This window comes from Ambystoma mexicanum, chromosome 12 (genome assembly GCF_040938575.1).
Source record: "Ambystoma mexicanum isolate Mex_15411 chromosome 12, UKY_AmexF1_1, whole genome shotgun sequence".
Classification (NCBI taxonomy): Eukaryota; Metazoa; Chordata; class Amphibia; order Caudata; family Ambystomatidae; genus Ambystoma; species Ambystoma mexicanum.
The window spans coordinates 209,337,799-209,364,554 of record NC_090936.1 but is presented as its reverse complement, the minus strand read 5'-3'; the positions used below and the strand labels follow the sequence as shown (position 1 = coordinate 209,364,554).

Genomic DNA, 26,756 nt, shown 5'->3' with positions numbered 1-26,756 from the left:
CACATTGAGACCCATGGACTGATAGACTACAACTACGCAGACTACAACTACGCAGACAACACCCAACTCATCTTCAAGATGACGTCTGATCGAGACAACACCCTCAAAAAATGCCTTACCAACACACACCTGGATGACAAACAACAATCTCAAGCCAAGTCCAACAAAAACAGAAATAATGATCTCCCCACCAGAGGAAAGTGCAACACAGGTACACCTGAGCTGGCCATCGAGCATGGGAACCCAACCAGAGACATTGACAGTAATCAATAGCAAAAGCATGTTTCTACCTCCTGCAATTAATAAGAGGGATCCTCCCTTACCTCAAATTCCCACACAAAATCCTCACAATCATCTCTTTGATTTGATTAAGACTAGACTACACAAATAGTATCTACCTTGGAATGCCAGAACACTGACGACGCATCCAAAATACTGCTGCAATTCTACTGCTGAGACTAAATAGAGGAGACCACACCAGCCCCAAGTCTGCAGTGCATACCAGTAAAGAAACACATTAACTTAAAGCCCTCCTCATTGGCCACAAATGATTACATGGAGAAGAAGCCAATTCCTCCAACCAGGAAGAAACTTAAGATAGAGCAATGACCTCCAAATAGACACTATGAGAAAATGACATTTGGAGGAACTGCCTTTTCCTATATGATAGCCAAAGTATGGAACTCAACACCAAAGGAAATGCGAAGAACGGAGGACAACCTGACATTCAGGAAACTACTAAAAACCTGGCAATTCAACTCACCTCCACAATCAGATGCGCACATCCACAAACCACCCACCAGGAACAACGCGAACAAAGGACAATACAGAATGAAGAACCAACAATAAAATGAGTTCATACCGCGAGACGACCAGAAACCAACTAATCACCCCCTCCACTTTTCCACACTACATACTTCACACGCTCAGAGGGCTAGTGAAACAGCCCACCCAAAAAAGCGAACTCCCCTCTATCCTCTCACTAACCAATCCCACCCACTTTTCTTGCAGAGCCACGCGAGCGCCTGGATACCATGCAAACAGCAGCGGTGCACAGTATAAATCCACATAACATAGCTCTTCGACCCCCCCCAATGTCTCTCATGCCACATGCCTAATTACTTGTGTCCTTGTTTTAGTCTTTCCTTACTCCTGCTGATGTTTGACCTACAAAGAAATGACTGTCTTGTTCCATGTCGTCCGCCTGGTGAGACAGTTTAATGTTTTGGTATTCTTTCTTGCCACCTGGTCTGGCTGTGTCTGGCTCTTTCGGTTCGCTTATAATTATTTGGTCTTGTACAACAGTCTCTTGCCGTTCTTAGGCCTGCTCTTCCTTCTCCCTGCCTGGGAAGCTAGTGATTTGCACCCTTTCTTGGGGTCCTGCTTCTCTCACCCTGCCTGGCGTTGACTGGTCTTTCACCCTGTCCGGGAATAGTGGGTAACTTGTCCCTTCTTGGACTTTCAGGTTTCTCACCCCTTCTTAGTTTGTCTGATATTGACACGTTCTGGGCTGCTGGGTTTCACACGCCTTCAGTCACCTCCAGATTTTGTCACCATCCTCCTGGTTCCCAGTTCGTGCCGCACACCATGTTCTCGGTGGTACGTGCCATTGGGGGAAGACTTTCATCGACACAGAACCGCTACTCTGGGTTCCTTGTAGATGGCTGTATTGTTTTCCTGGTGTCGGTTCCTCCCGACGGGGTGCGGCAGGACTTTGCCACGGATTCCCACAAGTGCTGGTTGACTGCTTTGGTCTCAGTCGTTTCCCTTCAGTATTTGGAAGGCAGAAGCTGCTATGGCTCAGCCTGACTGCAGGGGGCGGTTTTCCACAAACTCCTTTGCTCATCCGCCCTCACACAGTCTTCACATGGTGCTACACACGGGCTCTGCCGCTGTGAGGGACAATGCCTCCTCCGAGTTACACATGAACCGTCCGTCTCGCTCTCTCCCACTTTGCGTCCGGCATTCCGGATTTTTACATTCTTATGTGCATGGAGTCAGGGCAACCCACTGGTAGTTTTCGCCCATGAACGGATGATAACCAAATAGAGTCAGAAACCACACCAGCCACTTTTAAAAGGACCCTTCAACTCATTGCCTGCGGGGTGTCAAGCATAGCAGGCTCACCAACTCAGGTGTGGGTTCCCCTTGGGCAGAAGGGACAAAAACCCTGGATTCCTCAGTGGAGTAGAGAACATCTAAAGGGAAGGACATGGTGAGGAATCGGTAGAATGGAGGTGAAGGCAGCTAAAGATGTTAAGGGGGAGGGGGCAACAGCTTACAAAGTGGAGGAGAGTAAAGAGAAAATCAAGGCAGTGGCAAGAAACCTAAAGAGGAAGATCAGAGGAGAACCAGTAGTGGCAGCAAGGAAAGTTGGGGAGAGACTGAAGAGTAAAATCAAGAGGAGCAGCAGGAGGAGGAGGAGGAGATGGGCAGTGCTCGGAGAGGTACCGAAGAGGGAACATTAAATGAATACTTGGAGCAAGAAACACGAGACTAGAGATGCTTGCTAAGGAGGAGTTGCCCAAGTCAAGGGGCAAGAAGCTAATTGGGTGGTCACAGCCCAAGTTCTGGGAGATACTGTGCGGGGTCTGTGACCAGCACCAATGGAGTTATACCTGAACATCCCACGGCCCACCATAATCTTGGCTAAAATCCAAAGCAGTCCGATTCTGGCCCACATGTAGATAACCCATTGCAATGGAGGTAATGGTGTCAGTTCCACTTCCAGAATTACTTCTACGAAAGCCAAGCATCCAACCGCAAAAGCCTAAAAAAGTAGTGTCAAGACACAAACCCAGAAGAGTGATTTTTGCTTTTATCACTGGTTGGTAAAGACTATGGAAGAGGGGACAGGGATGAAGGACTAAGGGTGGCCAGAAATCCCAATTTGCTGGAGTTACTTTGAGTTGCCAAGGTTGCTTCAGTGCGACATAATCCCTTTGTTTTTCTGTTGTCAATGAAGACCCCCCCATTTTAAAGACTGTGGTTTCAAGTTATCTGTTGATCAAACATCTGAGAAACATCTAGCTGAGAGACCTTGAAGAGTGGTGACAGGACAGAACCTTGGGTAATACACAAGTAGAGATTCCTGTAGCAGTGCAATTCAAGGACTACACACAGCTCAGTATTGGCCACTTGTCATGTAGAAGCATCATCAATGTGGTGAACAAAATGGTGACAAGCCACAAAGAAGCACCCAAAACGTACATCAGTTGGTCTACGATATTTACCAGCACTCTCATGGTGTATGAAGTGGTCAGGGACTATGCCGATGGTAATGAATTAGGTCTTTTGTAGAAAGCCTTTGTTCCTTCCTTTGACATAACCTTAAATAGAACCATAGCAAAGAGATGTTTTGGAGCTTCAGAAATCAAGGGAAGGGTTTCTTTGCATCACTTGGTTACCCTACATTTTGGGAGGTGGGGTGTCTGAGGTTTGTCAGGGGTGTAGAATGTGCAGGTTTCTGGTGCTAAAGCAGTTATATCAGCTTGAACATGCTTTCCAGTGATATGGCTCAGTGTTACTTGGGCTGGACGTCATACCAATGGCAATGCTAGAATTTCCTAAATTGTCATAGACTGGATGGCAGAGAGGACTGAATTGTTCACAGGGTCAGTGATATTCAAGGCAGTTGATCGAAACAATTGCACAGATTACATTGTTGGTCAAAAAACAATTTGGTTGAGAAGAAGTGAATGACCTCATATGATAGTGGGTCAGATTTTGTTATGTGGGTTGGACAAAAGTGTTCCCAGGAATGGAATTTTGGTAGAGCAGCAGCTGAATTCCATCTGCACAATCAAGCGATTGTATGGTTAGCATGAGTTAAGTGGTGCTTTTTCCCTCCACACCAAGTTTCAAAGTGATTCGCTCTGGAAACAAAAGGTGCTTTTAGCATCTACTATGTTAAATGGAAATAAAATGTGGGAAGAGGATCTCTCATTTATGATAGTAAAAATTATTTCTAATGTATGGAGGTACAGTTTAATGGTATGGGATTTGTGGCATTAAACATAGCTGTAGTTTGTCTTGATAAACAGGCTATCAGACCAGTTAAACGAAAGGGGTCTTTGCAGTGGAATGTTAAAAGAAAAGAACAATCGAGTACATGCACAGTAAAGAAAGTTGATAAGATTTTGGGGGAACTGGAGTATAGAAGGCAATCTATGTGATACGCGTTCACTGCGGTTGTGGAAGACGACTGCATGTTACTATCGTTCAAATTAGGAGGGCAGATTTGAATGTCAAGGCGCAAAGAATTAATGGGGCATAACATCCGTCCAATATTATGAATTATGATTTCTATTTAATATTCAGTGTGGCGAGTGAGTCAACTGGACTACCTGTTTGATTGCCGAACCATGTTTCATTGAGATAAAGCATCGTTGACCTTGTAGGTCTGAAACATACTCTTAACTGACCAACATGAACTTCAGTCAAGCAGTAGCTAAGACGCAAGCAATCTGTGGTCCCTGTGAGGAACTAGGAATGAGACACGGACACAAGAGGCCTCATTGTGACTGGTATATACTTTTATTAAATAATAAAGGGGTTGGAAAGTGCCTCACTGTCCCCAATTTAGGAGGCATTCCCCTACCGCAACCAAAAACTACAGGCACGTCCTGTGTCAAGATGTCCAAAGCAAAAATGTCCCGTGTCCGAAATCCTATCCTAGCCCTCACATTCTAAAAGTAAGTAAGGTGCACACATTTTCTAGGTCAACAAAAAAAAAAAAAAAAAGGTACAAATCTAACAAAAGTACCAAATGGATATTGTGCACAGTTTCCAGGGAATGACTCCCTTTCCCAGGTTTCTCTCTACCACAACACAAATTCAAATGTATATCCAAGTTCTTTACAGCTTTCTCCTGGTCTTTTCCACATTCAATGCAATTCAAAATCCTAAGGGCACGATTATTCCATGGGCTTCTTTCAAAACACCACAACTTGAGTGCGGGTTCCAGACTCTGAAAAACACCTGGTATTCTTCCCTGCCAGGACTTTGTATATTACCGATATCAACGTCAAGGACAAGGGGGCATTTGTCTTCTCAAAGATCCTTTCTTTCTCAGACTTAACAATGTTACTTGCTTTCAACTCTCAAGTACTGTGACTGTGAAGATGATAACTAATTATACTACGAGCCCCTTGTTCCCCACTCATTAGTTCACCCTTTTCAGTCTCTATTTCAGCCCCGGCTTTCCGTCCCTCCACTATGGGCTCACCGGTATTGTTTTCTTCCTCTTTTCGCTCCTGTTAGTTTTCTCCTCGCTGCTTCTGTGGAGCTCTGAAGGCTCCTCTCCACCCCCTCTCCAGACAGCGGCACTGAGCGTTCTCGCTCTCCATGCCAGAACAAAGCCAGACTCTGATTTCGGTTCCTGCGCATGTCTTTCTCTGACAGTTCCAATGACTAGCAGCAATGCTCTCCCGAGAGGCCAGTCCAGAACCTGCTGTTCAGCTTTTCCACTCCTTGTTGGCGATCTTCTCCAGTCATGGCTTTGACTATCTTCTGCTCCCCAGCTCATGCAGCTTGGTCGGAGTGTCTTGTAACGCTCACCTGGTGAATGTCACTCAGCCTGTTCTGACCTCTTACGTCCTCAAACCCTTCCCTGGAGTCTACTCAACTGGAGACTTGGCATGAAACACAGGATTAGTAGAGTTTAACTCCATATTGTCTGTGTGCTTGAACCCCTTCTTCCCCGGGGTCCAACCCTTCCCTTTGATCCACAGCTCACCTTGTTTTCTTGGAAAGTGTGCTCTCCGTCCCGCTTTCAGCGCAGGGGCACGTTGATTGATGCAGGCTCGTTGCTGCCTAGTTACTTCACTGGCAAGAGTCTGACAGGTAAGTATGAGTCTTTTGAACAGTTCTCTAACTTCGTTCCTTTCATTCCTTAGATGATGGCCGGCGTCCGGGGGTGGCGACATGCTGCGAGAGATGAGTAGCACTGAAGGTGAGTGAGCGTGCGTGCGATGCGCGATGCGACCCTCGTATTTGTATTGAACTGAGTTATTTTTCTGTGTCTTTTGGGTGCCGCGACATTTTCAGCGTGGATGCCGGTTATGAAGAAGAAATGAGGTGAGTAAGAGCGGTAAGCGGCGCCTCTAGATGTTTCCACGCTAACCTGGAGTGTCTTTTCCCTCTTGCAGATGGATGAGAAGTTCCGGAGACAGAGTTCCCCCAGAGCAGCTGGGATTCAGGTAAGCGTTTGAAGCTCTTAGTCTTTAAAATTAAGCGAAGATTTGCTGAATACTTACTAATACCTTTTTTCTGTTCTTTTCCCTTTTCCTTAGGAAGCGGCGTGCCGGGATGGGAACGACACCGCCGAAGATGCCTGCAGAACAGAAGAAGCAATGAATGATGGGCAGAAGCGCCGCAAGGTAAGGCTGTTCCTGACTGTGTTCTTGCAGGAGCTGAGCACAGAAGAAAGATGCAGGCCTACTGGAGACCGATCCGAACACGGTGAGTGTCACGCTGCAGGTGCAGAAAACACAAAGCATGTTTCTCCGCCTGGGCGTGGCTTAAATAGTCTCTGGCTATCCCAAGTGTCTCTGGGCTGAACCACACCCAAAAGACTAGACTGCACATGCAGTTCTGGGAACCGAAATATGTGGGGGCATCCATCTTGTCCCCATCAATGCATTATAAGGCCAATCCCCAATGTTATCCTATGGGAGTGAGCGAGTCTGGTGCCACAAGCGCCAAGTCTGACTCCAAATGGGTCTTTGGAGGGATGGAGAGGCCCTTGAGAGCCATGTAGGTGATCGTGGCCTGGCTCCAGCATGACATCTTGGAGGGCTGGGGACTTGAGGGGCAGGAATCATGACATGTCCTGGTCAGCTTCCTCCCTCACCACCACCACTCTAGAGCTCTCGGGATACCGTCTCGAGTTGGGGCGCATTCCACTTCCAGTTCGCCGCATGCAGCGTTTTACGTTTTAGCTGTGCCTACTAAAAAAAGAATGCAGGAAGCAGATATTAAACAAGAAGGAAATGAAAGACAATTCAGCCTGTCCAAATAAAGATAAAGAAAACTGAGGGTTTTGCTTAGGAGGTGGTATGCAGGTACCAGTTTTAGGAGGGAGGTAAGGCTATCCAGGGGTGTGTGAAAGCATTGGCTCTTGGGAGAAGATAATACCCTTGAGAGGGATGCAAAGTTCAAGGAGCCAGGGATCGAAGAGGTGCCCTCTAGGTTAGTCACAGTGACATCTCTTTCACAGAAGGTTTGCCTGGTTAAGTTCCTGCAAACCCTGTGATAGCTCCAGGGATAGTTACGACTTGCACAGAAGCCACTTTGCAGGGGACCTAAAAGCTTAATAGAAGTAATGTTCCTTTCTCAAATACAGCAGGATATCGGTCCAAACGTTTGGAAGTCTACCACAAACAACAAAAGCCTATATAGCCACACACAGGTACACTTCTAACAAATAATCGGAACTGTGATTATATACTTGCTTTTATACCAGGGAAAGTGCTATGAATTCTACCCTTGTGAGATATACCTTTTACAGGAAGAGCCAGTTATAGAGTTCATGTCTTACAAAATCCCTGCCACCTAGTGGTTTAGTAGTAATCTTCATATACTTTACTTCGACTTGGTTCATAAAAGCAAGTCTGAAAGCTCTGGATTCCACTTCTGGGTAATTGTGCCAACCAGTAAAATACCTAAGCAAATCTTTAAACATGATAGACTATGCTTGGGAGTTCTGAATCTCGTACAAATATTGCTCAAAGCCAGGCTCTTTCTTAATTGCCAAATAATTAAAGAATTGGACAATATATCACCAAAAAAGTATTTGCCTTTAACAGCAAGGGCAGATTCAGTACAACTACTGCTTAGAATTTCCCAAATAATGTGAACGTTTAATTCTTCTTAGTGTGTCCCTTGCACATTTACACAAGGGATGATGCAAGTTACTGCTCGGTTTAAGAACGTCCCATCAGCTTCTCTAAAGACACTTTTCAGGAGTTCTCCTTAGCTTAATCCATTACTGTAAGAGGGTGAACGAATGAATTTGAATGGTGCATATACTGAGGGAACCAAGAGGCAGGCCATATAAAGGCGCAGATTTGATCGGAAATAGTTGCTAGGAAAGTTCTACAACAAAGCAATTTATGTTACAAGTTATTCAAATAGGTGTGTTTTAAGAAGTTTTCAAACAGAGCCAGTGATTCTATTTTCCACAAACAGAGCGGCAGCTCATTCCAAGCCCGAGGTCCAGCCGTTGAAAACCTCCAGTCACCCCTGGTGGATTTTGAAGGTGGAACTACCAAAAGGTCTTGGCTTAATGACCTTAATGGTCTTGGGGGATTGTAGAGTTTGATCTTTTCTGCTAGATATACTTGAGCCAAGCTCTGCAAGCACCTAAAGACCAGGCATAGTAGCTTAAACCCGATACGTTGGTGGATCGGCAACCAGTGAAGCTTCCGACGAAATACTGAAATCGTTCCTTTCCAGGGTAGTGAGAAGATCAATCGAACTGCAGAGTTTTGAGTCACTGCGAGGCGTTGCAGCTGGTATTGTGGGCAACCACTAGAAGCCCATTGCAATAATCCAGCCTGGCATTAACCAGAGTACCAATCACAGTTGATCGATCCCCATCTGAAATAAGGGGGAGAAGAGGTTTTAGTTGAAAATTCACTGATTTTATTATCTGGTTTACATGGAGATTTAAACCCATATTCGATTTCCAGATGCAACCCAAGTTTTTAACCGAGTCTGAATACTTGGAATTCCAAAGAGAGAAGGACTTGGGTTATTGGAAAAAGTTTAGTTGTAGCTTATTTTCAAGCATCTCAATTCGGGTCTCCTCTGCGCACTTCATGATGCGTTGAACTGCCTCCACTGGTTGCCTCAGGCCAACATAAATCTGTGCATCGTCTGCATATGAGTGGAATTGCAGATTAAAATCGGGAGATCTCCAACAGGGGGCAAATATACAGATTAAATAGGGACAAAGATGAACCCTGTGGAACCCCACATGATATTTTCAACATTTCTGACAGAAAGGAGCCCAGTTTCACCTGCTGCTTTCCATCGGTCAGAAAGGAATGAAACTATTTCGATGACTTTTCTGACACCTGTGCCAGTGATCTTAATCTAGCCTTAAGAATGGTAAAATCCACTGTCGAACGCTACCGACAAATCTACCGTGATTATTGTCTGTATTTTCAAGAATATCGTCCCAGACTGTAAGCAGTGCAGTCTCAGTCCCATGACCGGGCCTAAAACTAGATTGATGTAGATCTAGGAAGCTATTAGCTTCTAGATGGTCTGGAAGCTGCATAGAAATGCCCTTCTCTAGTATCTTAGTTGGCCATAGTAACTCTGCAATAGGACGATCATTTGCCAGAATCTTATGATCCAAGGTGTTATTTTTTTTAAACTTAAATTTTTTTTTAAACAGTGGAGTAAGGTAGATCTTTAGTTTTTCTGGCACATGGCCATAGTTCAGGGAAGCGTTTACGAACCTTTGAATGGGTTCGCTCAAAACCTCTGCATGTTGTTTGGCCAAATAGGCTGGGATGGGATGGGATCAAATAGAATATTTGTTGGTTTAAGTGCACCAAGAGGTTTCTCAATAGTACCCTACCACTGGAGTAAAATTAAACTCAAGAGTCTTGAGCCTTTTCCTCGAGCACAAGGCCAGCGTTGAGCCAAACATCGTAGTGGACTGGGCATCAATATTTGCTCTAATCTGGTCCAACTTATTAGCAAAGAATTCATTCATTCATTCATTTGCCAATAGTTGGCTGGGATACAGACATGTATTTATACAATCCAGATTTGTGAAATTCCTGATGCATTTCAACAGTTCTCTGGGTCAATTTGCTGATATAGATAGATATATATATATATATATATATATATATATTTCTTTTTTTTTTAAATACTTATTAATTTTATTTCAACAAACCAAAGTTGCAGTGCATAAAATAACAGACATACATCTCTGCAACATGTCCACTGCTTCTCCACTCCCCCCCCTTACGAGCCTATTCCCTTCTGTGTTCTGTTTCTGCATCTTGTGATAAGGATTCATCCCCCATATTTTCCGTTGGGTCTCGTGGTACCCCAAATAACTCAGCTATCAATTGTTTCCAGGCAATCAGGGTCTCAGCCTCTTCCTCCCCCCCACCCCCAACATTAATTGCATCCTGCCATACCACAGTTTCCGCTTTGGCCCATTTCTGTAGATCTTTCCACCATGCTTCTAGTCTTGGTCTGTAGCATGCCTTCCACCCCATAGCAATTCTCCTCTTTGCAAGCGCATACGCCAAGTCCTTTAATTTCCTGACATGCTTGAGTTTATGCGGTCTCGGAAACCCTACCATCAAACAGGCCCACACCGTATCCACCACAATTTTGATTCCTTTTTCAGCCAACTTGTGCGTCACCTCGCCCCAAAAACGCTCAATGACTGGGCATGACCAAAACATGTACACTATTCCTGCCTTTTCCTCATCACATTTGGGGCATGCTTGTCCCACATTTTTGAATTTAGCTATTCTCTGGGGCGTCATATACGCCCTATGGGTTACGTACTGTTGCATCTGTTGCAGTCTTGCATTTCTCAACACTTTTTTGTGGTACCTTTGGGCTCGTTCCCACATCCCATCACTCATTGGGCCTCCTACTTCCTCTTCCCAGTCCCGTCTCAGTTGCGCCACTTCCTTCCCCACCTTGGACATCATCAACTCATATATTCTAGATATCTCTTGTCCCCCCTCTGCAACGTCATATATTGTGTCTATAGTAGTGTCTGGTTCTTCTGCTAGTGCTCATTCGGACCATGTCTCCTTGATTTTCCACACCACCCTGCGCTATGTAATATACTGGCCTGTATGTAACCCAGTTTCTTCCTCTAATATCGCAAAGTCCCTTATGTCCCCCTCCTGCCATATATCGCCCATGGTTGCTATCCCCACTGGTTCCCAGTGATTCCTAATCATCCTTAATTGCTTGTCTTTGCCGGTCAATGCCACTAGTGGTACCTGCGGGGAGCACGGGAATGAATTCACCATCAGCTGGAAGTTCCTGCGCCATATCTTCCACCCTAGTATCATCATCTTTGGGCGCCCTTCCATGTCTGCCTTAGGCAGCCACATCATTTCCTTTAGGAAGTATGGGGCACAGGCCTGTCGGAACAGCCTTGACTCAGAGTTGGACTCTTCAGAGAACCATTTAGCTATATATTGCAGCTGGCTTGCTATATAGTAAATTTAATAATTCGGCAGTTTTATTCCCCCTTTTTCGTACGAGTTTTGCAGCTTCCAAAGGGCTACCCTATTCCTCGTCCCATGCCAGAGGAAGTCCCTGCACATGCTCTCTATCTTGTCAAAGGTCTGCCTTGTTATGACATATGGGATATTTCCAAAATAATGCAAGAGGCTCACTAGGACCACCATTTTCAACATTGCCCCTCGCCCCATCATCGCTAGAGGTAGTTTCACCCAGAACTTCATAGTATTTCCAATTTTCCTGATCGCCTCATCTGTATTATACTGGTGTTCCTCTTCCACCGTATGGTATACATCTATTCCAAGATATCGGAACGTGCGCACCGCCCATGGTATCTGTAGTACCGGTAGCTGTTCTAGCGGGGTCCCTTTGTACTTGCCGAGTGGAAATATGCTAGATTTTGGGGGTTCATGGCTATACCAGACAGCTTTGCATATCTCTCCATCACTTCCAGAATGTACTGGAGTTTTTCTTCTGGATGCCTTAAGTACAACAACATGGCATCCGCATACAAAGAGATTAGATGCGGTTCCCCTCCTACAGCAATGCCTATCGGGTCATAGGGTTACAGGGCAAGAATATACAACATAAGAGACCATGGGCATCCATGCCTAGTACCTCTCCGAAGATGCCTCCTCTCGGATATCACCGACCCTGTTTTAACTCTAGCCAACGGAGCGCTATATAGCATTTTAGCCCACTGTAAGTCCCCAGGCCCTATCCCATAGCCATCCAGGGCCGCCATCAGCCACGGCCATTTGACCGAATCAAAGGCCTTTATTGCGTCTAGCGATACAATTGCCAGTTCGCCTTTGACTTCATTTGCATACTCAACAACTCGGTGGAGTCGACTGAGATTGTTGGATATGTTCCTGTTCGGAACATAGCCAGTCTGGTCGGGATGTATTAGTTTAGCAATAACCCTTTTCATTCTGTTTGCCAAAACAGCCGTCAATATTTTACTGTCTTGGATAAGCATTGACAGAGGTCTGTATGATCCACAGTTATGACCAGGCTTATTAGTTTTGGGCAGTGGTATAATTGTCGCTCCTCTGAGGGACTCTGGCAGCCTACCCACTTCATACGCTTCATTCAACATTTCTAAAAGCGGAGGAAGCACTTCATCCATATGTTTTATAAAATTTGCTTGGGAGTCCATCAGTTCCTGGGGTCTTACTAGTAGGCAACTGTCTCACTACTTCTTACAACTCCTCTAAGGTAATCGGGGCATCCAGCTCCTCCCGCTCTTCGGCACTAATCTGCGGCAGTCCTATATCTGCCAGTGTTTCTGCTATTTCTGTGCAGTTACTTTCCTCATCATCTCCATACAGGAGTCGATAATACTCCACAAATTCTTGGTTAACTCCCTCTTGGGTGTCCACTAAGCTCCCATCCTCCCTCGTTATTGTCCCGATTGTGAGCCTGGGGGTCTCACTTTTATATAGCCATGCCAGGACCCTCCCGGGTTTATTTCCCCCCCCCCCCCCCCCCCGCATGCTGTCTCACTGTATACTTAGTTATGATTGCACAATCTCTCCCAGTGCCCCACACATTACTGCTGCAGCTTAAGTATTCTTTCATCATCTTCCTTGGTGTTACCTCCTTCCCCTAGTTCCCTTTCTAGTTCCCTCTCCATATCTTGCAGTTCACCCTGGATCCCTCCTTGTAGCCCTTTGGACTTAGCTATAGCCACCCCCCCTCATCACCACTTTAAAGGCCTCCCAAAGCATACCTGCTGTCTCTAAACTGCCAGTGTTTATTATTTCCTCCCTCATATCCTCCCGGAAGATGGTATCTTTCAGCGCCTCTGCTCTGAGGCTCCATCTCGGGATCTTTGCCCTCGGGGGTTGGTATTCCCATCTCAGGATTAGTGGCGAGTGGTCTGAGAGGATCCTCGCTTTATATTCCTTTCCGTTATCTCAGTCATTAAATCTTGCGTGACAAACATATAATCCAATCTAGTGTGCACATTTTGTGGAGCTGAGTAGTGAGAGTAATGCCTCTCCTGTGGGTGATGTGCCCTCCATACATCCACAAACCCGAAATCATCAAACAGCGTATGCAGCGCTCTGGCGGGTGGGGTGGGTCTGTCCATTTTCCCATCTGGCCTATCTACCATAGGGTTTAACACACAGTTGAAGTCTCCTCCCCAGATCACCGCTGCTCCCAAACACGTACTAGGTTTGTTGCATAAGGTTCTGAAATATGCTGCCGTGTTTTGATTCAGGGCGTACATGTTTATAATGCTCATCTCCCTGTTTTCCACCAGCCCTCTCATCATGACCATCCTCCCGTCTGCCTCCACCGCGGACTGTAACAGTTGGAACGGGACATGTGGCGCCACCCAAATGATCACCCCCCCTGGCATAGGCCGAATATGATGCTCCCGCCACAGTCCCCTTCCATTTTTTCCGGATCATCTCCATCTTGTCTTGTGTAAAATGGGTCTCCTGCAGCAGGGATATATCTACTTTCTGTCTGCATAGGTATAGCATGACCTTATTCCACTTTAGATAACTATTGAGCCCTCTGATGTTCCAGGTAATTATTTTAAGATCCCCCATGGCATATCAGGGTCCCTCTTCTCCCCCTCACCCCCCGCCCACCATTGTCCCGCCCACCATCGCCCCCCCCCCAACCCCAAGTGCAGTCCATGATCAAATACATTCCCATTCTATGCAGGCTTGTCTCCCAACATGAACTTCCCCAAACAACAAACACTCCAAACTTCCCCACCTCCCTCCCTCCCGCCTCCCTTCCCTGCCCAAATTCACTCCCTTCCATTTCCTCCAACCCCAACACCCTACCCAACTGTCGTTCAGCTCCATCCCTGGATCTCAGGCACCCCCGCATCTAGCCCTTTTCTGGCAATTGCCTTTACTCACGGCTCAGCAGGGTGAGGTCGCCCTAATGGCGGCCGTACTACTCTAACTCTTGGGGGTAGGTTGTCTCCATCTTGCCACTCCCATTTGCTTCCATGCAAGCGCGCTTAATGCTGCCCAATTTACATTCACATTCAATATTCTAGTCCAACAAGTCCACGTGTCTCTTATTGCAGTTTTCATTGTTATCCGTCCTCGCCTCGCCCTTGTTACCCATGCGACAATCCCTTCATTTTTCACCAGGGCCCCCTCCTCCATCCTTGCATTCTACATAATATGACCCCCATATATATCATGAGCCTCGTGGTCTTTCTGCTCGCCTTGTTCCAGATAACCCTGCATATCCAGCTATGCCGCTGCATCTTCCTGGGTATCGAAAAAGAAGGCCTTACTCTTGTGCAGGACCTTGAGCTTTGCAGGATACAAAAGCATGTACTTTATTCCGGCCATACGCATTCTCCTTTTGATCGCCACATAGTTATAATGCTGTCTCTGTACCAACATGGTGTAGTCAGGTTATGCCGTAATGGTTGCAGAAGCCCTTTTGACTGTTCCACCTTTGTGAAAGTACTCCAGGATCTTCTCTCTATCTTTGTAGTTCAAGATCTTGGCTATTATCGCCCGAGGGTGGGGCGCCAAGTCGTGGTTTCCTCAACAGGGCCCTGTGCGCCCGTTCAACAGCAAATCCTTGGGAAAGTTTGTCTGCTCCTATTTCTTGCAGGATCAAATTCTCTCCGTAATCTGTGGGGTCCTGGCCTTCCTCTCCCTCCGGTAGGCCAACCACCCGAATATTGCTCTGTCTCGCTCTCCCTTCCGCCTCCTCCACGCGGTTCTCCAAGTTGGCGACCTGTTGCTTCAGAATGTGGACTTCCTTTGCGTTACTTGTGCTGGTTTCCGTATTGGTTTTCACCGTACTTTCTAGGCCGCTTGTTCTTTCAGCCAGCGTTCTTACATCTTGTCGCAAAAGGTTGAATTCTAGCACCAACCGCATCTATTTTGATTTCCAAAGCAGTTCTCAAGTCCGCCATCGCTGTACCCCACGAGGCCTTCAACTCCGTAATGGCTGTTAGAATCAAATGATCCTCTTTTGTCGGGGATATCTCTGCAGGCGCGGCTGCTGCACCTTGTACCCGGGTGGTCGGAGTCTGTTGTGGCTTGGCAAAGATGTCCATAGTTGGTTGCTTACTCTTGGTCTTGTCTCCTCTCACCAACATTGTGCAGTCCTGCCTTTGTGCCGAGGCCCAGCTTTTCTTAACTTGCGAGCCCTGCTTCCCAGTTCCTCCTCCTCTGTGGTTATTGCACGCTGTGGCACCGCCAGACCGGTGTGTCTCTTGTGCCTTATCCCAGTCCACTTCTTGAGGGCTACACCCCTCGCTCTCGTAGGTAATCCGTTGCAGCTCACACGCGCCGTGAGCAGCTCATGCACTGTGTTGCGGACCGCTTCCAGCGAACCTGTTCTATGGCGGCAGTGCAGATCTCTTAGCCGCAGTTGCTTCCCGCTTCACTTTCCACCCACTGCGCTCTCCTTGCGAACCTCCGCCTGCCGTTGGGCTGTTGGGCCTACCTCGGTCTCCTTTGTTCTAGCGCGCCGGCCATTTTGTCTGGGGTGTCGCGCCACGGCCACAGACTTTCAGTTGATCTTGCCAATCTTCCTGCAGTCATCAAAGACTCAGCTCTCCATCAAACTGGCCCCTCGCCTTTACACATCCAATAGTATCATTTTGAGCACCAACATGCCTTTTTTAGCTTATTTTCTGGCAGGATGATATCGGATCATCGGGAGCAGCTCGGAAGACACGTCCTACTCCATGGCCCTCTAGCCACCCCCCCAGCCCCACATTTATATAATTCTCTACAATTCGTGCTTTAGCCTGCATTATCTCGGCTTTATAGTGTTTTAGGGCTATCTTCGCCTTCAAACAATCTTCAGCCATTTAGTTAAGTGCCAATTATTTTCATTTTTTTGGTAATGACTTTGGCATTGTTTCAATTCTTTAGTGAACCACTAATTCCCTTTCCTTATCGTACCTACAATCTTTATCATAGCTGCCATGAGGTCACAATTAATCCGTAATTTTTGCATTAAGCTAATATAATCCACTGCCGCACCAGTCATATCCTGTATCATAGGCATATTAAGCATCAAATCCTCATCGGATATTTGATCCAGATCTTTTTTCCTATGTCGGGATTCTAGCTTACCCGATCCTTTACTGCGAGTCGTGTTAATACTTCAATTGATGGCCAACCTACTTCCAGGTACATTGCTAGGATTGAATCAGCAGGAAAATGCCTTCTATACTTTAATTACAAGATAATGATTTAATGATGGTGTTGCCCCAGATACTGGCACCATACATGCACACCGGTCTAGTCGTTGATTTATATATTTTGAGCACCGCTTTAGTACTTTGTTGGTGCTTCAACCTCAGGACAGCAGCTCAGTTGTCAACTAGGACGGTGTCGCATTCATCTATTTGTTCGGACCAGGAGCCTCCTTTTCAGAACCCAATGCCCAGTTAACCATGAGGCAATCTTCTATACATGACCAACAGAAAATAACATTAGATCTAACAGCCTTTCTCCCGTTTCCAAAACAAATCAATGCATTTGTTAACCCATAGTCCATTTCTAAACCCTTGCCTAAATGCCTGAATACCTAAACAGTAGCAGATGTTTCTTCAAACCAGATGGTTTTTTTTATACCAAAACGGCTTCATCCGCAAATAGAAAGCTACTCATGAGAGATCCATTTAAAAGGGAGTGCGAGCTTCCACTAGTGATATTTACGGAGCCAAATCATTGATGAAAAGATTAAAATAATGTTGAGGCCTAAACACACCTCCCACGCCCCAATTCAGTGTTCGCGGTTTATAGTGCCACAAAGTGCCTTGAATAGTTCAGCGTGGACCGTCATCCTATGTAGACCACAATACATTTCTCTGTACTGCATCAAAAAACGTCCTTGTGTCTACAAAGAACACAGAGGTTTTGTTACCTCAGAATTAATTTTCCCCAAATAAAATAAAAGATAGAGTCGCAAAAACAAATAATTTGTTATGAAAGAGAGCAACACAAAATTGGAAAATCTGTGTGCATCAAAAGAACACCTGTGCGGTTGACTGTAAACGCTATATGTAGCTATATGGGCAGTGTTGTGGGATTAGAAAACAGCAACGAGTGTTGGAATACAAAACAACGATTCCTCTTTATGTATTTGTGTTATGGTTGTATTTTAACTTTTGTTTTTTTCTGTTGTCTTGGATGCCAAGATCCGCATGTTGTGGATAGAGGCATATCATTTTAATTATTCAGTGTTTACAATTGTATTACTTAATGTTTTGTTACACACAATTAATGTGTTTTCATAAAACATCTTTTATAACTACACACGTTTATGCATACAACAAATGAGGGTCTATAGGCTTAATTGGTTTGACCTGAGACACGACTACAGGAAGGTAAATTAATGTTTGGTAGAGAGCTACTGGAATGGCAAGGTTGACGATTGTATCCGTCAACCAAGCACAAATCCACATGCAAGTGAAAACTGAAGTATAATCAGAAGTCAAATTGAGATCAGACAGCCTGAGATTTTGAAGAATTCTTAAAGTCAAAATGTTTGTTGCTGACATGGTCACACACAGCAAACAATACATGGTTAATATGCACTGTTCTTTCAATTGCTAACAGATACCTTGTGCTTAAAAGCATTTTAAAAAGTTTCAGGTTTATAATATTTCTCATCCATATGTGCTTTGTACTGTAAAACAAGAGCTTCTTTGCATGTTCATACACCATACCGTTTCAAAAGCAAGTTGATTTTCTTTCAAATATCACAGATGGGCCAATAAATAATGCAAAAAAGATATTCCGATCAACCAACTGACCCAGAGGGCAAACTCAATGTACGCCATAATATTCCAGGCACCTTCTGTCACATACATCCGTGGGTTTCAAGGGCACGAGGTTCCACAAGTCTCATTTCTAATGTTAGTAGTTAGAACTCACTTGAGGGTATGTTCCTCTGTACAGTGCAATGCGTCATCATTACAGCTCGCGCTGAGCACAAACCATACTGATTTCAGGGCCTTTTTTTTTTGTCCAGACTTCTTATTTCCTTCAGGCGTAGTTCGAACAGCGAAAGCTGTACAATCCCTTTGGATCATGCAAGCTCACAACCTGCTTGGTCAGAATCCAACTTCAAAACGCCCATTATTGTATCAATATTAGCATGAAGAACAGTGTCCCAAAAGCTCACAAATGCAGAACGTCCTCCAAGGTCAAAAGTCAGACTGCTACATCTGGAAAAGGGTCATCCAGATTTGACTTTGTTTAAACTAGGCATGTACGTCTTTTGAAAACTGTATTCAATAGCAAAGTAGTTGTGGGGAGATTTTCATCCTGTGGGCAGGATGCAGAAATTAGTTCTTTAGGTACTGTGATGAATCGGAGAGGATTCACCCAGAAAACCTGACCCTTCTCATGTGGCCAGGGAAAAGGCAGATGCTTTCTGATTCGGACCCTGGTGGTGGTGTTCTGAGGGAGGATCACATGGAGGGGGCGGGGCGGGGGGGGGGGGGGTCGAGGGGAGAGCAGGACAGAAAGATTGGTAAACAAAACCCTTTATAAAACTTTCCCCAAGACCCCAACCATCTAATGACCCATTGTAAAACAAATGGCTAGAAAGGCTAATTTCGACAACACAATTCCGTAAGTACTGGGACTGGGACGAATAAGTACTGCAGAGGCACAAGACTGCAAGTTGTAGCCTATTAGGGATAATGATGCACACCTGAGGGAGACTGTGAGGCATAAAAGGCCCCTTCAGGTGCAGGCCAACGAGAAGAGCAGAAGATGGAGCACTTTTAAAAACCTCCAAGTGGCAGCAGAAGTTGAAGAGCAGAGATGCCGGGACCAGCTAGCACTCTGTGCGGTATGTGCTTTACCATTGACAATAGCACTTTATGTTTTGCACTTTGAGGCTTTTTTGAAATTACTTATTTTTGTACAGTATAACTTGACATTTCAGCAATTCAAGCTGTTTACCTTCTGCTGTTGATATAGCACTTTATGATGAATTGTGCTTTATGTTCTTGTGGATACGGTCTATCATTTTGAACAGTATAATCTAAGAGGAATACTATCATCAAGCCTGACTGCAGCAGGGAATAAGCAACTGGGATTAATTTAAAATTCATACTACCCCACTATTGTATTCTCCTTGCAATTAGATTATTAGTTTTAGGTAGTAAAAAAGTCGATGGACTTCTATTAGTTTTGGGATTTATTATGTGTCATTGTGATTTTTTTATCATTGTATGTAATTGACTAATAAAATATGTATATGTAATATTAAACCTGACCGAGCCCATCCCCTTTTGTATGCATATAGATTCTCTTTATACTAGTATTTGCCTGTGTGACCACGCCCTATGGTTCTTTTGACTCCTTTTGCTACCCAGGTCCACGATGAAGGGGACACCCATCTTTTGGTTATTATATGTGCAGAAAACGAATGCCAGTCCCGATAGGGTTTCTTATGCTCGAAATCACAGCTGCAGAGGTTGTGCAGCGGAAAGCTCACCAAATAACGAGCACCAGTAGCAGGTGAGCACCAGATAGCTGTGGCAGCCAGGAGAGCTCTGAAATTGACAGATGTGGGAAGCCGCGAAGAGAAAGAGAAAAAGAGAGAGAGAAAGAGAAAAAGAGAGAAAAAAAGAGAGAGAGAGAGAGAGAAAAAAAGAGAGAGAGAGAGAGAGAGAGAGAGAGAGAGAGAGAGAGAGAAGAGAGAGGTTGCCGGGCTGCGCAGGAAAACAAAAACAGAGGACCTAGAGGCAACAAGGCAAACGAAATGTAAAGCAGGCTAATTATTCTGTTGCAAAACAAGCTGATTTAAAAAAAAGGAGCATATGGCAGAACAAGAACTTAATAATCAGACCAGAAGGGTGACGTGGGTGATATTAAAAGTCAACAGCAAGAGAGGGTAATGGCCCCAGAAGAAATTAAAAACCACTAATGCCAAAGCCAAATGAGAATCATACCAAGGCAATTTAATAAACAACCAGTATTTCCCAAGCCAATAGAAGGCAATTGCGAATGTCAGTGTTGGTAATGACTATTGCCCATATGTAAAATAAGTCATAAGAGGGCTCACACCCACATTGCCAAAGCCAACGAGAGGCAACGGTAAGAAAGAATCATTATCAGCATTTGGTAAATGACAAAATGTGGAAACAAGAGTGGCAGGAGGGCTACACTTCTGATGGAAGATTTTCAGGAGGAGTGAAGCATAGCCTGTATGGTGTGTGGCAATCACAAATATGTAACAAACAGCCCCAGTGTGACTCTGGTTTCCCCTGAAGAAATTCTTAAACTTGATGTTGTGAAGCAAGAGACATTCCTAATTTGTTGGAAGCTGATCTTTACCAAGTACGTGTAGTTCGTAGTTTATTCTTGCCTGGCAGGAGAATACACCAGAACAGAGAACTTTGTAGTAGTAGGCCTGGCAGATGAGTAGACCAGGTGGAAGCCATTGATGTACTGTGGTGTGTTTAACAGTCTTGAAGAAGTAGTCAAAGAACAACAGAAGTTTTTTTGCGGATTAATGCAGAATCATCCTGACAAATTAATATCAGGTCTGACCCTGCCGGGCACAGCGGTCACAGTAGGCGAAGATATCACGGACGCACCGGCACTGTTAACAATGGTGCCGGTTCTGCCGTGTCCCCACTCCCATAGAGTCCTATAGGACTTTATGGGAGTGGGAATTAACAAAACTACTGGCACCTGACTTCCCGGCAAACGGACGTGTAATAGCCCAGTGGCAGCGGGAAGTCAGGCGCCAGTAATTTTTTACGGGCCCGGCAGCAACACGTCCATAGTAACGGCAGGGTTACCACCGGACCCGTAATGAGGTCCATTGTTTCAAGATCTTTTGTCACAAGAGAAAAAAGAGGAAAACTTGTTTGAACACTTGTGAACCTGGTTGAATTTAAGTTGGAACTTTTCTGAATTCAAGTTGGAACAAAAAGAGAATTGAAGTGGAACTTGTTACGAGACAGGATTTCCTTATCCTTTTGGAACTATTGAACAAAATTCTACTTTAATCTGGGGAAGGCGAATTCACCCAGATTATAAGACGAAACAGGTATTATGATGTGAATTCAACGGTTATATTGTTGCTATGTATGTTACAGAGAGAGGTGCATCTTTGACACATAGTTGATTTCTTTCATGCATCTGTTCTAAATTCAGAGTTTAGACAGGTTACCTTGTTTCCCATTCTCGTCCAACAATATTTATGACAACGTTTGAGTTCTCCAGAGCTCTTCGAGTAGTGTCTCGGTCCTTAGAATTCCATTCCTGTTACCATGGTGCAAATATTTAAAAAGGGAAATAGAATAGCTTTTAATACCACTTATGAAACAGGGTTTGAAAGCATATGAGAAGGTTAAAATTACTGCCACATTTTGCTTAAGGTTAGACACATCAACCCAAATTCTCTCATATACAAAGCGTGCTCTCTCCTACGGATGTAACACAAGATAAAGGAACACAGGTTTATTTTTAGATTCAAGGCATTGGGAACAAAATGTGCATTTAAGCCCATAATGATTATTGTTCACATCAGTTTGCCATTCTACCCTTTCTCCAGTCACAAGAAGTTAATGACTGCAGTAACGCTGACAGGCCCCTTTGGCCAGGTGGGAGAGCGTTAGCAGCATGAGCCAATCAGAGGAGGAGCAGGGACACTTCTCACACTGGGGCAGGAGGACCACCAGTCCTGACCCAGATGTGGGCTGAAAGAGTAGGGAGGGTCGCAGTCGCTGCCTCCAGTCTGTGACATGTTGCATGTATGGAGGTGTGGGGGTGCGAGAGCGAGTGCGAGAGCGAGCGTGTGCGAGAGCGAGCGTGTGCGAGAGAGAGTGCGAGCGAGCGTGTGCGAGAGAGAGTGCGAGAGAGAGTGCGAGAGAGAGTGCGAGTGTCTTGCTACCATTTTATCTCTTAAAAGCATCCCCTTTTGGATGAACAAAACCTTTACAAGAGGCTGTACATTTGTCTTCTCAGCTCCACTTTGATATGGGCTTTCGTGGTAAGTACTGTGAGAGCATGTAATAAATTACAATCGGCTGGGTTGTTTTGGGACCAGGATTGGGGTGAGTCAACTGTGAAAGGCATCAGGCTTTACATCTGCAAATGGTTAAGGGATATGTCTTATTTCATGGAATGTGAAAGGGCTGAATACCCCACAAACTCATTCTAAAACAAACTACAATAAAGGGCAGCAAGGGAGTCTTCCTGCAACACACCTATTCACAATACGAAATGTAACTATGAAAACTCAAATGCTTTCCACTCTAAATCCAGGGAGGAATGGTCTTATTCCATAAACGTTTATGATACTTGGTTAGGCAAATCATTGTGGATGCTGCGATGAATTTTGGGATTCACTCACTTCTCCTCAATGGGAAGCCTTTCCCTGTGAGGCTACAGAGATTAACCCGCTACAAGATACCCTCCCTAAAGGTTGAGGAAAGCAGGACCTCACTGGTAGAGATTGTCTTCCCCACCCCACGCTTGGGGACAAGGATAGGAACTCCCTAAGGTACTCATCCACAACCCACCTCCAACAACTTCTATCCAAAGACATGAAGAACAAACTAATGCATTACTGTGATGCAGACACCTGAAATCCATGTGAGAAAGAAAAGGAGTACAATACTGAGAAGAAGACTGAGTAATACAGAGTACTCAGAAAGCAGAGAGAAAGGACTTTGATGCTCCGCCAGGAATACCCAGCTATGAGTCATAAATGGAGGAGAAATCCTGTCCAAAAGGACTTGGAGATTCTAATCAGCTGTGCGAGGAAAGCTGAACCGAGATTTGCAGCTTTCAAGTGTGGAAACAAACTGGCAAGTGAATGCATGTATTTCTGGCACTGAAGTAGCAGGAAGAAGTAGAGTTCTGCATGAATTTATTTAGGCTTGAGGTTTGGGAGAAGCAAAGGTGACTATTTAGTTCAGCGCCTCAATGTTAATCGACTAACTAGCCTGCGTGAGCCGAGCTGAACAGGCTTCTTTGGGCCCGAGGGACAGCGCGAAGGGAATCAAGGAACAGTCCTAGAGGAATGGACCTTGCGGGGCACTCGTACATGACGCACATATCTCTCAGACTTCGGAAGCATCGGAGAAGGCTGTTGCGAGTGCATCGGTCCTTAGATGAAACCGACAAAGAAAAAGACCTGCGCATGTCTACAAGTCAGTGCAATTGTTTTTTTGTTACAGCACGGCAATGTCTCTACACTAGTCGGGTGAAGTGCAGTTCAATGAGCGGCATAGTAAGTAGTCTGAGAACCTGTAGCAGGCTAATGTTAATTGTGGAACTGAAAACTTAAAGCCCAAATTACTTCTGAGAGCTTTGGTTGTGTGGAGAGAAAAATCTGAGGAAGCCTTTTTAACAGTAAAAATAAAACACTTGGGTTAAGACTACAGAAACAGCAAGTTTATGCAGAAGCCTTTCAGCTATAGGCAAAGGTTGTTAAGTATACATCATTTTAATGGGAGTTTGCACTTGAAGGGCAGCAGACATTCATTGGGGTAATGTAACAACCATTTGTAAATGTACTTACAGGTCAGAGAGTGTAGGAAAAGAGCTCTTAATCTTAGCGAAGGCTCTGAATTGCACTGAAAACTGATCGCATTTGCCAACAAGAGTGAGAGAGTGTGAGGCTCTGGCCTAAACCTGGTCTAAGTCAGTATTGTGAGTGCACAGAGCATAAAGACCAACAATTATTAACCCCTAACCATTAGCATATCCCCTTACAAATATTCAAAGCAGCTCAGTCCATAACTTTTGGTGCAAACTGGTATACTGAATGTGATGGCAAACACAGGCTTTGCAATGATAATTGGAAATGCAATAATCAAACATGAAGAATGAAAATTGCTTTTACAGTAAAGATGTGAGGAATGTGAGCTGTGCAATGTGAAGTCTGTTTTGAGCTAAACAAGCTTACTGTTTAAAAGACTTTGAGCACGAACCAGCCCAAAGATATGCTTCTTCCTGGGCTCTCTGGCTGGCTGTGGGCTGATGTGCTGCATTCGCTGGCAGGCTGGCTCGGTAGGGTTTGCCGAGTTCATGCATAGCAAGAGGAAAATATAAATAAAAAGTAAACGATAAAGCTCTGTCCAGGCAGTCGCAGTGGGACCTGACCCTGCTTTACCGGGGCACCCAAAATCAAGCATTATTCTTGGTAAGATTTTAGTGAAAATTGAGGTGTGCTTTTGGAGTCTGTGGGTGCATTTTACAGGCAATTTCAGACCGGGAAATTCTGTGTTACATTAAGAAACGTGGGTAGTTATTTTTCATGTGTTCTTCACCACCTAAGTAGTAAGCTTCAAATATAACCGAAGGCATTGAGCTGTGCAAAGCGAATGCTATCTTCCAAGGTTGTTAGATAACCACTACAAAAAAGGGTGCTTCAAGTCCATTGTGGGGAACAGCTAATTTATTGCGGGGGAAGCAACTGCAAATTAATTTTATTTGTGGATATTTCATTTTTGAATCACAGGAAATGTCATGTGAAACACTGCATTGCCCGTTTTGTTTTTGTGTTTTGCATAATTCCAATTCCTTATAAAACACAAGCAGGAAAGGAGTAAGTTAGCCTTAGTCTGTTATGTGTCCTAGTTATATGTGTTAGCATACAAATACATGTGCAGCAGGTGGTAATTGCATCTTACCACAGGTAGTATTTCCATGGGGTAAAACAAAACCAAATTGGTCACTGTGAATGGGCTCATCTCTGGGGCGGTTTATATGAATAACAGCATTCAGGTGTCCCGTTAAGTGTATTCTGGATTACCACCAGGTATTGTAGATAAAATACCACATGATGAAATCGCGATTTACGGCACACCAGGTTCGGTCTTGGCTCACCTTTCATGATCCCGGTATAAGATTAAGATCAGACAGTCCTATATATTTAGGGCTCACAAAAACAGCGCTAACAGGCTCAGCAAAAATACAGTAAAATACCTCTAAAAGACTTCTGGTGCGTTGACCAAAAGCAATAAAGTAATTACTGGCCGTGACCTTGCATAATCTAGCATAACCATATTGTGCACTCATTCTAAAGTGCATTGTGAAGGCAGTACCAGTAACTACGCTGAGTGCTGTGAGAAACCTGAAGGAGTCTCCCCAACTAGACCCGGGATCTGTCACCCAGGTGGACAGGACAAAGCCATTGCTATTGGATCCAGTTCCTGGGGGTGGACCACTGAGGGAGGATCACCTGGATGGGGGGTATTTGGCGCGTGGAAGTGGGACATTAACGGGTGAGACGCGATATCCCCCTTCTTCCAACACCTTTTCCCCATCCTACCAAGTAGGATTTTCAGAAACACTACCCCTCCACCCCCTTTTCTGAACGAACACTTTCGCACACCACGAAAGACAACGGACGAACACTAGAGCCATTTACCCGACACGTCCCAACACAAGGGTCAGGCGAAGTCAGGCAATTAACCAGAACCACACACACCCGACGGCCCCTTCTCCTCCGCATGAGGCGGTGGCGCATGAGAGCACATGATGAGCAAGGCAGACAGCACGACGAGAGCGCCAACTCAGAACGGCAGTTCAAGAGGAGAAGAAAGACGGCACAAACTCGAGAGGGTCACAAAGAGAGAAGCGACCCTACTCTTTCCAAGCCAGGCCCGTGAAACCTCAACAGAAGGAATCATTAAGACCGCGAACAATAGAGAGCATGTGTTGCAGCAGATGGAAACAGTAGAAGGGCCCTCCTCTGCTGATAACAAAGCCGGGTGGAGATGCTTGCCACTGTTGTACCGGCCTTGACTCCAGAGAAAAGCAGTTCGTCACAGCAAGTGAGTTGAGGGGAGAGCCAATAAGAAACCAAACTGTATTTGAACAAAAGTAGCAAACAGCTAATTGAAGAAAAGTACAAAGAACTGTTAATACAAGAGGGAAAAACCAGCTGCAGACGAGTCCGGCACCACATTGGTGTCCCCTCGAGAAACTCTGGGCAATTACCTGATTGTTGAAACTACCGTTACCAGAAGGCCTTGGGAACGGGGTGAAGTCGTTATACCAGGGTCTAGTAAAATCCTCTGTACAGTCGAAAGTCTTTGACTGGCAGAAGATTGTAAAATTAGGGAAGTGAATCCCAGGTCGTAAGAAAGTAGAAGAAAATGTGTGATTAGCAAAAGCTGGCAAGAGTAAACGCAATGGAGGGACACCGACGAAGGGTCAAAGTCTAAAGTCCTTGTGAACAGTGTGTTGACAAAGGTGAACCCGGCAGTGGGATGTCCACAGTGAACTGTTTAAAAGACATTAAGACTCGGGAATACAAGAAAAGCCATAGTGAACCCGATGGAGGGAGGCTGGAGATCAAAGGGTATCTGCGCCCAGAATAGAGGGATCCAGGGGTGAAAAGGCAATACCCAACGTACAAGCAGAAAGGAACTTTTTTTATTATTTTTGAACACATCAGATCCTCAGATGCAAGAGACTTTTTGTAGAACGAGACAACCACTGACAGTATGGATACCTGAGAGCGGAACTGTCGTCTCATGCTGGGAAAGCGCAAGCATTTGCTATGGTGCTCTG

General features: G+C 45.0%; 1 protein-coding gene across 1 annotated transcript in view; it reads right to left on the bottom strand.

Annotated features, from left to right (window-relative positions):
* Positions 1-26,756, bottom strand: part of NDUFA9 (NADH:ubiquinone oxidoreductase subunit A9) — a 291,123-nt gene that overhangs the window by 187,116 nt on the left and 77,251 nt on the right. The window contains exon 4 of the mRNA XM_069628323.1: positions 21,397-21,488. Coding sequence (XP_069484424.1) covers positions 21,397-21,488 — 92 coding nt within the window. The remainder of the gene's footprint in view (positions 1-21,396; positions 21,489-26,756) is intronic.